Here is a 14,231-nt window from a genome sequence, read left to right as displayed (position 1 = left end):
CTGGAGATGTCTCTGCCCTGGTCCTTTCACTATTGGTTACTCCTTCCCGGTGGATTCCACTTTGTGGCCCCATTTCTTGAGGTTGGCTTTGCATCTCGTGGTGCCAGAGCGCAGTCTGTTCAGCACCTTCCAAGTCGCCCATTCCTCTGTGTGCCCAGGGGGGAGTCTCTCATTAAGTATCAGCTATTGGTTGAGGTTCTGGGTTTGAGCCTCCCACTTTTGGACTCTCACTTGCTGAGGTGTTCCAGCGTGTATCTCTGTAGATCTTAGAAAACTACGTCTTGATTTAAGTCATTGACGTGCTGGCTGATACCCAAACAGGGGATGAGCCGGAGATGTCTCTGCCTTGGTCCTTTCACTATTGGCTGCCACTTTCCGACGGATGTCAGGTGGTGCAATACCGGCTAAGCAGTGTAGTTTCTCCAGTGGTGTAGGGCGCAGACACCCCGTGATAATGCGGCATGTCTCATTCAGAGCCACATCCACTGTTTTAGCGTGGTGAGATGTGTTCCACACTGGGCATGCATACTCAGCAGCAGAGTAGCACAGCGCAAGGGCAGATGTCTTCACTGTGTCTGGTTGTGATCCCCAGGTTGTGCCAGTCAGCTTTCGTATGATATTGTTTCTAGCACCCATTTTTGCTTGATGTTCAGGCAGTGCTTCTTGTAGGTCAGAGCATGGTCCATGGTGAGAGCTTCATCTATGCTTGTGCAGGTACAACTGTACCAGGAGCTCCAATTTTGTTTGGCTCTGCATCTCGTGGTGCCAGAGCGCAGTCTGTTCAGCGCCTTCCAAGTCGCCCAGTCTTCTGTGTGCCCAGGAGGGAGTCTCTCACTTGGTATCAGCCATTGGTTGAGGTTCTGGGTTTGAGCCTGCCACTTTTGGACTCTTGCTTGCTGGGATGTTCCAGCGAGTGTCTCTGTAGATCTTAGAAAACTATTTCTGGATTTAAGTCGTTGAGGTGCTGGCTGAGACCCAAACAGGGGATGAGCTGGAGATGTCTCTGCCTTGGTCCTTTCACTATGGCTTGCTACTTCCCAGCGGATGTCAGGTGGTGCAATACCGGCTAAGCAGTGTCATTTCTCCAGTGGTGTAGGAGAGAGATGATGGGTCAAAACCAACAAAATGAAGTTCAAGAGGAACAAATGACAGAGACTCCACTTAGGCAGAAAAAACAAAATGCAAAGAGACAGAACGGGGGACGATGAGGCCTGGCTCGAGAGCAGGACGTGTGGAAAAGACCTTGGAGTCCTCGTGGGGAGGAAGAAGGGGAACATGAGCCAGGAATGTGATGGGGCGGCAAAAAGAGGGTCCTCAAACTGTTTAAACAGAGGGCCAGGCCACAGTGCCTCAAACTGTTGGAGAGACAGATTATAATTTGGAAAAAAAAAAAAAACATGAACGAATTCCTATGCACACTGCACAGATCTTATTTGTTGTGCAAAAAAATTAAAAACAATGCAATAATTAAAATGAAAAACAATCTTAAGAAATACAAATTTAGTAGTATTTCAATGGGAAGTGTGGGCCTGCTTTTGGCTGGTGAGATAGGATGGTTGTTGTTGTTGTTGTGTGCTTTTGAGTCGTTATAGACTTAGGTTGACCCTGAACGAGGGCCAGGTAAATGACCTTGGAGGGCCACATCTGGCCCCTGGGCCTTACTATGAGGACCCTTGTTCTAGATCTAGGGAAGTCCTGCTCCCCATGCTCTCTTCCGCTTTGGTTAGACCACTTTACCTGGAATATTGTGTCCAGTTCTGGGCACGACAATTCAAGAGAGATATTGACTCTAAGCTGGAAAGTGTCCAGAGGATGAAGGAGACTCAAAGGATCAAGGGTCTGGAGAACAAGCCCTATGAAGAGCGGCTTAATGAGCTGGTCATGTTTAGCCTGAAGAATGAGAAGGATGAGAGGAGGCATGATGAGATAAATATGTGAGAGGAAGCCACAGGGAGGAGGAGGAGGGAGCAAGCTTCTTTTCTGCTGCCCTGGAGACTAGGACGCAAGGAAACAATGGCTTCAAACTACAAGAGAGGAGATTCCACCTGAACATGAGGAAGGACTTCCTGACTGTGAGAGCCGTTCAGCAGTGGAACTCTCTGCCCCGGAGTGTGGTGGAGGCTCCTTCTATGGAGGCTTTGAAACAGAGGCTGGATGGCCATCTGTCAGGGGTGCTTTGAATGCAATATTCCTGCTTCTTGGCAGAACGGGGTTGGACTGGATGATGGCCCAGGAGGTCTCTTCCCACTCTTTGATTCTAGGATTCTAAGATGTCAAACTAGCACTTGCCAACAAAGGATCCCCCCAGGCAGGAAGCAGCCAGGCTTTGAAGTTGCCCCCAACAGACAAGAGTTCTTTCTCCCCTCCTGGACCTTCCACAGATAAATACATTTCCCTTGCTTAGTTTCCAACAGACCTCACAAGCTCTGAGGATGCATGCCGTAGATGTGGGCGAAAAGTCAGGAGAGAATGCTTCTGGAACATGGCCATATAACCCAAAATCCTAGAAGAACCCAGTGATTCCAGCCATGAAAGCCTTCCACAACAGAATCAGGGCCAGCTAACACTTCCCAACAAAGGATCCCCCCAGGCAGGAAGCAGCCAGGCTTTGAAGTTGCAAGGTTATTCAGTGCTAATCAGTGTAGCCAATTGCAACATTCACACTTGCTCCCAATAGACAAGAGTTCTTTCTCCCCTCCTGGACCTTCCACAGATAAATCAATTTCCCTTGCTTAGTTTCCAACAGACCTCACAAGCTCTGAGGATGCCTGCCATAGATATGGGCGAAATGTCAGGAGAGAATGCTCCTGGAACTTGGCCATATAGCCAAAAAAAAAAAAACCCCTACAACAACCCAGTGATTCCAACCATGAAAGCCTTCCACAATAGAGTCAGGGCCAGCTAACACTTCCCAACAAAGGTTTCCCCCAGGCAGGAAGCAGCCAGGCTTTGAAGCTGCAAGGTTATTCAGTGCTTATCGATGTAGCCAATTGCAACATTCACACTTGCCCCCAATAGACAAGAGTTCTTTCTCCCCTCCTGGACCTTCCACAGATAAATCAATTTCCCTTGCTTAGTTTTCAACAGAACTCACAATCAATCAATCAATCAATCAATCAATCAATCAATGATTTATTAGGGTCTTTGGGCAGCACACTTTAGAAAGGGGCACAGGTGCCCAAGGAAGGGAATTGCAGTTCCCAAGTAGGTCGGATAAAAAAGCAGATTAATAACAAACCTCACAACCTCTGAGGATTAGCATTTAGTGGCCTTTCAGCTTCAAAGCCTGGTTGGTTGCTGCCTGGGGAGATCCTTTGTTGGGAAGTGTTAGATTGCCCTGGACATTCCACAAATATATAAACTCTAGGCTTGGGCAATCCATGGTTCTAAATGGTTCTAAAGTACTTACAAAAACTAAAGTTCTGGTGGTGAAAATTTCAGAACTCTAACAAAACTTTCAAAATTTAATTATTGTTTCATTATTGGTGATTTTAATGACAGAACCAATTAGGAACCGCCATTTATTATGAAATTTTGAGAGTTTTGTTAGAGTTCTGAAATTTTCACCACCAGAACTTTAGTTTTGTAAGTACTTTAGAACCATGGATTGCCCAAGCCTAATAAACTCCACTTGCCTAGTTTCCAACAGACCTCACAACCTCTGAGGATGCCTGCCCTAGATGTGGGCGAAACGTCAGGAGAGAGTGCTTCTGGAAAATGTCCAGACAGCCTGGAAAACTCATAGCAACCCAGTGATTCCAGGGTCCACTGAAAGCCTTCGAGAAGACATTGAACCGAAGTCTTTGTGTGCATTGTCCTCATGCCTTCCCTCTGCTCTGTCCACAGAATCCGGCCCTGGAGACGGCGGCGCCTCGATCTCCGCAGCCGCGCAGCCCCGGGCAGACCTCCGAAGCGGCCCCTCCCAGCATACAGTGGACCCCGTAAGTGAGGCTACTGTGGCCGTCTTGCGAAGGGAAACCCTTGACTCCGGCGGGCGCCTGGCCGGGCCATCCATCCCTGCGAAGTGACCCGAAGGGCGGTCTGGTCGCAGACGGCTGCCTCAAGACAGGGCTTGCATTGTGCTCAAAACAAGGGCTTCTTCAGAGCGGCTCCCAGATCGCCCGAGGAAGCGGAAACCGCCGGCTGCCCTACCTGTCCCTTGCCCGGCCCTTTGGCACTCCCCAAAGGCGAGACAATCCATCTTTTCCGAGCCTTCCTGGGAGTGGGAAAGGTTGCCCGCAAGAGTGTTGGCCTCGGCACATTCCTCTCCCCTCCGCAAAGCCTCCTTTTCTCATCCGCGAAGCAAGCATGGAACAAAAGGCCACTCTCTCTCCGAAAAAATGCTTTGATCTGCATACTTTACAAGGGTTTGCTGTTTGGAGAATGCTTTTCGCCATGGAAATAGCAATGCTTGGAGTCTCAAACACAGTATTGTCGAAGGCTTTCATGGCCGGAATCACTGGTTGTTGTAGGTTTTTCCGGGCTATATGGCCATGTTCTGGAGGCAGTTTTTCTCCTGACATTTCACCTGCATCTATGGCAAGCATCCTCAGAGGTAGTGAGGTCTGTTGGAACTGGGAAAAATGGGTTTATATATCTGTGGAATAATGACCAGGGTGGGACAAAGGACTCTTGTCTGCTGAATACTGGTGGGGTTGGGGGGGGGGGCAGTTTTAGGATTCTGGAAGTTGTAGTTCACCAACACCAAAAAGGAAGAGAAAGGACTCTTGTCTGTTGGAGCTAGGGGGTGAATGTTTCAACTGACCACCTTGATTAGCATACAATGGGCTGACTATGCCTGGGGCAATCTTTTGTTGAGAGGTGATTAGATGTCCTTGTTTGTTTCCTCTCTGCTGTTTTGCTGTTGCAATTTTAGAGTTTTTTTAATACTGGTAGCCAGATTTTGTTCATGTTCATGCTTTCCTCCTTTCTGTTGACATTGTCCACATGCTTCTTGTGGATTTCATTGGCTTCTCTGTGTCGTCTGACCTGGTGGTTGTGAGCGTGGGCCAGCATTTCTGTGTTCTCAAATAGTATCCTGTGTCATCAGGTTCATCAGGTGCTCTGCTGATGAAAGGAGGAAACCATGAAAATGAAAAAAATCTGGCTACCAGTATTAAAAAAACAGTGAAATTGCAACAGCACAACAACAGAGAGGAAGCAAGCAGGGACATCTAATCACCTCTCAACAAAAGATTGCTCCGGGCACTGTCAGGCTATTATATGCTAATCAAGGTGGTCAGTTGAAAAATTCACACCCAGCTCCAACAGACAAGAGTCCTTTGTCCCACCCTGGTCCTTCCACAGACATATAAACCCATTTTCCTAGTTCCAACAGACCTCGCTACCTCTGAGGATGCTTGCCATAGTTGCAGGCGAAACGTCAGGAGAGAATGCCTCTAGACCATGGCCATACAGCCCGAAAAAACCTACAACAACCTAAAACACAGTGTTTCTCAACCTGGAGGTCAGGATTCCTGGGGGTGTCAGTCATGAGAAGGTATCAGAGGGGTCGCCAAAGACCATCAGCAAACACAGTATTTTCTGTTGGTCGTGGGACCTCTGTGTGCCAAGTTTCGTCCAATTCCAATGTTGGTGGAGTTCAGAATTCACGAATTTGGTCCACATTCATCATTGCGAGGGGGTTTTCAGAGGGGTCGCCAAAGACCACCAGAAGACACATATTTCGGATGGTCTTAAGGACTCCTTTGGCAGAGAAGGCTGCAGATCTCTCCACCTGTCTTTCTCTTCCTTTTTGGTGTTGGTGAACTACAACTTCCAGAATCCTAAAACTACCCCCCCCCCCCACCAACCACACCAGTATTCAGTGTTAGCCATGTAGGTATTGTGCCAAATTTGGTGCAGACCCATCATTGTTTTAATCCACATTTCTCTCTGGATGTAGGTGAACTACAACTCTAAAAAATCATGGTCAATGCCCACCCATCCCTTCCCGTATTTTCTGTTGGTCATGGGAGTTCTGTGTGCCAAGTTTGGTTCAATTCCATCGTTGGTGGAGTTCAGGATGCTCTTGGATTGTAGGTGAACTATTAATCCCAGCAACTACAACTCCAAAATCTCAAGCTTTCTTTTCCCCAAACTCCACCAGTGTTCACATTTGGTCATATTGAGCATTCGTGCCAATTTTGGTCCAGACCCATCATCGCTTAAGTCCACGGTGCTCTCCGGATGTAGGTGAACTACAACTCCCAAAAACAAGTTCAATGCCCACCAAACCCTTCCAATATTTTCTGTTGGTCATGTGAGTTCTGTGTGTTCCAAGTTTGGTTCAATTCCCTCGCTGGTGGAGTTCAGAATTCATGCCAAGTTTGGTCCAGATCCATCATTGTTGGAGTCCATAGTGCTCTCTGGATGTAGATGAACTACAACTCCAAAAAATCATGGGCAATGCCCACACATCCCTTCCCATATTTTTTGTTGGTCATGGGAATTCTGTGTGCCAAATTGGGTTCAATTCCATCATTGTTGGCGTTCAGAATGCTCTTTGATTGTAGGTGAACTATACATCCCAGCAACTACAACTCACAGGTGTCAAAGTCTATTTTCCACAAATTCCGCCAATATTCACATTTGGGCATATTGAGTACTGCTGCCAAGTTTGGTCTAGATCATTCATTGTTTGAGTCCACAGTGCTCTCTGGATGTAGGTGAACTACAACTCCCAAACTCATGGTCAATGCCCACCAAACCCTTACAGTATTTTCTGTTGGTCATGGGAGGTCTGTGTGCCAAATTTGGTTCAATTCCATTGTTGGTGGAGTTCAGAATGCGTTTTGATTGTAGGTGAAGTATACATCCCAGCAACTATGACTCACAGATGTCAAGGTCTATTTCCCCTAACTTCATCAGTGTTCACATTTGAGCATTCGTGCCAAGTTTGGTCCAGTTCCATCATTGTTTGAGTCCATAGTGTTCTCTGGATGTAGGTGAACTACAACTCCCCAAAACAAGTTCAATGCCCACCTAACCCTTCCAGCAGTGGAACTCTCTGCCCCAGGGGAATGTGGTGGAGGGTCCTTCTTTGGAAGCTTTGAAACAGAGGCTGGGTGGGCATCTGTCAGGGGTGCTCTGAATGCAGTTTTCCTGCTTCTTGGCAGAATGGGGTTGGACTAGATGGCCCAGGAGGTCTCTTCCAACTCTAGGATTCTATAAGAAACAATCAGGGCCAGCTAATCACCTCCCAACAAAGGATTCCCCCAGGCAGTATGAAGCCAGGCTTTGAAACTGCTATGCCATTCAATGCTAATCAAGGTGGCCAATTGTAACATTGCCTCCAACAGAGAAGAGGTCTTTCTTTCTCCCACCCGGGACATCATTCTTTGGAGGCTTTGAAACAGAGGCTGGATGGCCATCTGTCAGGGGTGCTTTGAATGCAATATTCCTGCTTCTTGGCAGAATGGGGTTGGACTGGATGATGGCCCACCAGGTCTCTTCCCACTCTAGGATTCTAGGATTCTATGATTCTATGATTTTCTATTGGTCATGCGAGTTTTATGTGCTCCAAGTTTGGTTCAATTCCATCGTTGGTGGAGTTCAGGATTCTCTTTGATTGTAGGTGAACTATACATCCCAGCAACTACAATTCCCAAATGACAAAATCAACCCTTCCAACCCCACCAGTATTCAGATTTGTGCCAAGTTTGGTCCAGTGAATGATAATACATCCTGCATATTGGATGTTTACATGACGATTCATAACAGGAGCAAAATTACAGTTGTGAAGTGGCAACGGAAATAATGTGATGGTTGGGGGTCACCACAAGAGGAGGAACTCTATTAAGGGGTCGCGGCATGAGGAAGGTGGAGAAGCACTGTGTTCAATGGACTCCTTTGTGTCTCTGGTGTTGCAGGTACCTGGCTCTCTATCAGTATCGGCCCCAGAATGAAGACGAGCTTGAGCTCCACGAAGGAGACCGCGTGGACGTGATGCAGCAGTGCGATGACGGATGGTTTGTAGGTATGCCTGCCCCACTGGGGAATGGGGGGAGCTGGGCACCCACATTGCCCTCCTAGGACCAAAAACTGGGCTTAGGGTTTGCAAAGCCCATCAATCTTTAGGTTTTCTCTGTAGGCTTAAGGAAGGAGGACCATAATACAGGTTACCAAACCAACATGAGATTTGAGGCCTCCACATTTTCTGGATTTAGGGATGCAGAACTTCTACAATAGTGGAAATGTGCAAATAAAAGGAGCATAGGGTTGCTGTGAGTTTCCCGGGCTGAATGGCCATGTCCCAGAAGCATTCTCTCCTGACGTTTGACCCATATCTATGGCAGGCATCCTCAGAGCTTGTGAGGTCTGTTGGAAACCATTTTCCTAGTTTCCTACAGACCTGGGCATTCCACAGATACATAAACCCCACTTGCCTAGTTTCGAACAGACCTCACAACCTCTAAGGGTTAGCATTTAATGGCCTTGTAGCTTCAAAGTCTGGCTGGTTTCTGCCTGGGGGAATCCTTTGTTGGGAGGTGTTGGATGGCCCTGGACCTCATTCCACAGATATATAAACCCCACTTGCCTCGTTTCCAACAGACCTCACAACCTTTAAGGATTAGCATTTAATGGCCTTGTAGCTTCAAAGCTGGCTGCTTGCTGCCAGGGGGAATCCTTTGTTGGGAGGTGTTAGATGGCCCTGGACATTATTCTACAGATATATAAACCCCACTTGCCTAGTTTCCAAGAGACTTCACAACCTCTATGGGTTAGCATTTAATGGCCTTGTAGCTCCAAAGCCTGGCACGTTGCTGCCAGGGGGTATCCTTTGTTGGGAGGTGTTGGATGGCCCTGGACCTCATTCCACAGATATATAAACTCCACTTGCCTAGTTTCCAAGAGACCTCACAACCTCTATGGGTTAGCATTTAATGGCCTTGTAGCTCCAAAGCCTGGCACGTTGCTGCCAGGGGGTATCCTTTGTTGGGAGGTGTTGGATGGCCCTGGACCTCATTCCACAGATATATAAACCCCACTTGCCTAGTTTCCAAGAGACCTCACAACCTTTAAGGATTAGCATTTAATGGCCTTGTAGCTTCAAAGCCTGGCTGGTTGCTGCCCGGGGGAATCCTTTGTTGGGAGGTGTTGGATGGCCCTGGACCTCATTCCACAGATATATAAATCCTACTTGGCTAGTTTCCAACAGACCTCACAACCTCTGAGCATGTGTGCCATAGATGTGGCATAACGTCAGGAGAGAATGCTTCTGGAACATGGCCAGACTGCCCGGAAAACTCACAGCAACCCCATTTCACAAGTGTTTCTAGAGCATCCCCTGAAACAGGATAAGAAACAGAACTTGGAAACAGAACTAACCCGCTCTTCTCAACTCAGAGCGGCTAACACTTGGCAGCAATTCGATGCTGCAATATCACAATAACAACAATATAAAACCATAAACAATAACATTAATTATACAGTCATATATACTGTATATACTCGAGTATAAGCCTAGTTTTTAAGCCCCTTTTTTAGTCTGAAAAAGCCCCCCTCGACTTTTACTCGAGTCAAGGTTATTTATTATTTTACTCTGTTATTAGTATTATTAGTATTATTTATTATTTAATCTTTTACTCTATTTGTTATTAGAGTAAGATTGAGAAACAGCTTGGCAGGGTTCCAGGCGTTTATTCTTACTCCGGAGTAAGGGCGATCAGCATAACCAAGGACTGATGCACACTTTATGTCACATTTAGGCCAGCTTTTATAGCATGGAATTGCTAGTTTTGCACATGCATAGAGCAACTCTGACATTTACACAATACAATCATTAACAGGAATTTCCATATGTATTTGTCAAGACATCTTTCTGGCAAGATCATCATGACCCCAAACATCTGCTCACTTATATAACTATTTAACCTTTTACCTAGGCCTGGGTAACAACGCAAAAATTTGTTTCTAAAATCGATTTGTAATTGGGGTGTTTTTTTTGTTTCGATATTTAAAATAATTACAAAATTTTCCAAAAAAAAAGTTCGGTATTTACGAAATTTCGTAAATATTTACAAAACATTTTGTAAAGATGGCGCCCTTTTTTTTTCAATATTTTTTAAATATTTTTTTAAATTTAATTATTAATTTAGTAGAATAGGGAGGAGAAATTATTATTGAGGGAAGGCAGGCACTCACTCTGGCGGGCCCTCTCGCTCGCCGCTCGCTCGCCGCTCGCCCTCGCCCTCTCGCTCGCCGCTCGCCCTCTCACTCGCCCTCTCGCTCACCCTCTCGCTCGCCGCTCGCCCTCGCCCTCTCACTCGCCCTCTCGCTCGCCGCTCGCCCTCTCGCTCGCCGCTTGCCCTCTCGCTCGCCCTCTCGCTCGCCGTTCGCCCTCGCCCTCTCGCTCGCCACTCGCCCTCTCACTCGCCCTCTCGCTCGCCGCTCGCCCTCGCCCTCTCACTCGCCCTCTCGCTCGCCGCTCGCCCTCGCCCTCTCGCTCGCCCTCTCACTCGCCGCTCGCGCTCGCCCTCTCGCTCGCTCGCCCTCTCGCTTGCTCAGCCGGCGCCGAGAGAGGAGAGCTCCCAGCAAGCCAGGCGGCCATCTTACGTATTTCCGAAATGGACAGAAATACAAAAATTTTTGGCGCCTGCCGTTTCGATATTTAAAAACACTTCCAGGTTTAAAAATAAGTTTTGTAATTGTTTCGTAATTCAAAAATTAACGAATTTTTTAACGAATTACGAATTAACGAAACGAATTGACCAGCCCTACTTTTACCCCTTATCCCCAGATTACATGTTCAATTGTTCTTAATTCCCCTTAGATCTCTTAAATGAATCATAACTTTATATATGTTTTTAACATAAAAGTTGGTCAAGGCAATCCCCTCATTAATTCTGCCGTAATTACTCTGTTAATAACTTAGTTTCCTGGGAATTTACTTTTAAATAAAACGTTTCTGAAATTACCTGCTCTATACATCAAATGGTCAGGAGATGGCGCTCTCTCACCATATGACCTTAGATGTTTCAAGTCTTGGATCGATATATTGATTTCTATGTGGTGCCAGTTCTTTGGTGGTCAACATTCAGCTTAGGGAAAACATTCGGCTTGTATAAACATGTACTTTAGATCAGTCATCTTGACCTCCTATCGATCCATGCCATCTGTTGGCTTTTCCCCCAATTTGCAAAACCTCCTTTGAGCTGTCTAGGTAAGGATTTTTAATTATGATTATTATTTTATTTTTTCCCCAACGACTGCCACAAAACCAGAGTCCCAGATACAAGCAATGAAACAATTGCCCTATGAATCACAATGCAAGAAATCCCAAGTGTACTGATTTCCAGGTTAAGTTTATTCCATGAAGCTTCCAGGCTAATAAGCTATGTTGAACTGACGCTTTCCCTTGGTTTGCAAGAAGCCTAAATACCTTTCTAACATGAAAACATTACATGAAATCATTGCGATGACCTTTCATCGAGCTGGTTTCTCGTCTGCCGGCCAGGCGAGAACTCCACCTGACCCGCAAATCAAGACGGGCTTGCCAGGTCAGGTCACTATGTTGACTGTGCACTGTCTGTGGGAGCCGCAGGCCCAGAGATCTGAGGCACAGAAAAAGAGCCAGGAATGTGAATCCCATCATCCTCATCGTCACAGAACATCTCAGCCACAACAATAATGGTTTAATCAGAGTTCGACATAAAAATTACAGTTTTATGTAAAGATTCAAAAACGTTTCACCTCCTGATGCCTCAATTAATTTAATTTCATTGGTATCTATTTTTTATTTTGAAATTGGCCCATAGCTGCTGCATTTCCCACCCTCGGTTTATATTCGAGTTAATACGATTTCCCAGTTTTTTGTGGTAAAATTAGGCACCTCGGCTTATATTCGGGTCGGCTTATACTCGAGTATATACGGTACTTTCATCCAAAGTCCATGGAGGTTTTATGCTTGATTTATTTGGGTTGTTGTAGGTTTTTCCGGGCTATATGGCCATGTTCTGGAGGCAATTTTTCTCCTGACATTTCGCCTGCATCTATCGCAAGCATCCTCAGAGGTAGTGAGGTCTGTTGGAAGTAGGAAAAATGGGTTTATGTATCTGTGGAATGACCAGGGTGAGACAAAGGACTTTTGTCTGCTGGGGCTAGCTGTGAATGTTTCAGCTGATCACCTAGATTAGCATTCAATGGCTTGGAAGTGCCTGGGGGGAATCTTTTGCTGCTTATAACAAATAAATCAATAAATTATTGACTTCCTTGAAAGGAGCAAAATGAATCGCTAGACATGAGTATCTCCTCTTGTCGTTGGTTTCTCCTGCAGGTGTCTCTAGAAGAACACAAAAATTTGGCACTTTCCCTGGCAATTACGTTGCCCCCGTGTGACGTCTTGCGGCTCGCTCCTTGCACACCCAACGGAGAAGGAATCCATATACTTCTGTTTTCCTTGAAGAGCGATCTCGAGGTCCAGAGTCAAGAAGAGACTGTGTCAGCACCAGCCTTGGTCCTTGCGTTCTGGGCAGCAAAGCCTTAACTGGAGCCCTCCATTCCTTCTCTTCTGTTCCTTATCTTGGCCTCGCTTTTAATGTTGCTCTTGTCCAATATTTCCCATTTCCCCCCATTATTTACACGACTTTCCATGACAAGTAGAACCTTACCCTGGACTGATCATACAGGTGTTCCCGGGGTTTTATGCTGCAGCTCCAACTAAATTTCTGCTTGACAAATAAATAATGGAGTATATCGTCGAAGGCTTTCATATCCGGAGTCACTGAGTTGCTCTGAGTTTGTCTGGCCATGTTCTGGAAGCATTCTCTCCTGACATTTCACCTGCATCTTCGGCAGGGATCCTCAGAGGTTGGGAGGTCTGTTGGAAACCAAACAAGTTGGGTTTATATATCTGTGGAATGATGTCCAGGGTTGGGGAAAGAATTCTTGTCTGTTTGAGTTTGGTGTAAATGTTTCAGGTGGGGAAAGGACTCTTGTTTGTTTGAGTTAGGTGTAAATGTTTCAATTGGACACCTTGATTAGCATTTAATGGCCTTGCAGTTTCAAGGTCTGGCTTCTCACTGTCTGGGGGAATCCTTCGTTGGGAGGTTAGATGGTCCTGAACGTTCCAAAGATATATAGACCCCACTTGCCTAGTTTCCAAGAGACCTCACAACCTTTAAGGATTAGCATTTAATGGCCTTGTAGCTTCAAAGCCTGGCTGTTTGCTGCCTGGGGGAATCCTTTGCTGGGTGGTGTTAGATGGCCCTGGACATTCCACTCCCAAATGTCAAGGTCTGTTTTCCCCAAACTCCATCAATGTTCACATTTGGGCATATTCATGCCAAGTTTGGTCCAGATCCATCATTGTTTGAGTCCACAGTGCTCTCTGGATGTAGGTGAACTACAACTCCAAAATCCAAGGTCAATGCCCATCAAACCCTTCCAGTATTTTCTCTTGGTCATGGGAGTTCTGTGTGCCAAGTTTGGTTCAACTCCAGTGTTGGTGGAGTTCAGAATGCCTCTTGATTGTAGGTGAACTATAAATCCCAGCAACTACAACTCCCAAATGACACAATAAATATCTCCATCCAACCCCACCAGTGTTCACATTTGGGCATATTGAATATTCGTGTCAAGTTTGGTCCAGATCCATCATTGTTTGAGTCCACAGTGCTCTCTGGATGTAGGTGAACTACAACTCCACAACTCAAAGTCAATGCCCACCAAACCCTTCCAGTGTTTTCTGTTGATCTTGGAAGTCCTGTGTGCCAAGTTTGGTTCAATTCCATCATTGGTGGAGTTCAGAACACTCTTTGATTGTAGGTGAACTATACATCCCAGCAATTACAACTCCCAAATGTCAAGGTCTATTTTCCCCTAACTCCTTCTGTATTCCTAGTTGGGCATATAGAATATTCCTGCCAAGTTTGGTCCAGATCCATCATTGTTTGAGTTCACAGTGCTTTCTGGATGTAGGTGTACTACAACTCTCAAAATCAAGGTCAATGCCCGCCAAACCCTTCCAGTATTTTCTGTTGATCTTGGAAGTCCTGTGTGCCAAGTTTGGCCCAATTCTATCGTTGGCGGAGTTCAGAATGCTCTTTGATTGTAGGTGAACTATACATCCCACAACTACAACTCCCAAATGACAACCCTCCTCCAATCCCAAGAGTATTCAAATTTAGGTGTATCGGGCATCCAAAACACCTGGAGGGCCCAAGTTTGCCCATGCCTGCTCTCAGGAGACACTCTCAGATCAAGCTGTGAATCATATTAATATCAAATAC

At 46.1% G+C, this 14,231-nt stretch overlaps 1 protein-coding gene across 1 annotated transcript in view; it reads left to right on the top strand.

Annotated features, from left to right (window-relative positions):
* The window catches only part of SORBS3 (sorbin and SH3 domain containing 3), a 93,010-nt gene extending 80,310 nt beyond the window's left edge, over nt 1–12,700 (top strand). The window contains exons 17-19 of the mRNA XM_067470618.1: nt 3,847–3,941; nt 7,872–7,978; nt 12,278–12,700. Of these exons, the coding sequence (XP_067326719.1) occupies nt 3,847–3,941; nt 7,872–7,978; nt 12,278–12,339 (264 nt within the window). The 3' untranslated portion in view covers nt 12,340–12,700. The remainder of the gene's footprint in view (nt 1–3,846; nt 3,942–7,871; nt 7,979–12,277) is intronic.
* Nucleotides 12,701–14,231: the final 1,531 nt, after the last annotated feature.

The sequence above is a fragment of the Anolis sagrei genome, chromosome 7 (genome assembly GCF_037176765.1).
Source record: "Anolis sagrei isolate rAnoSag1 chromosome 7, rAnoSag1.mat, whole genome shotgun sequence".
Classification (NCBI taxonomy): Eukaryota; Metazoa; Chordata; class Lepidosauria; order Squamata; family Dactyloidae; genus Anolis; species Anolis sagrei.
Note: the sequence above shows the minus strand (reverse complement) of the source record. Positions and strands in the feature narration are given on the sequence as shown.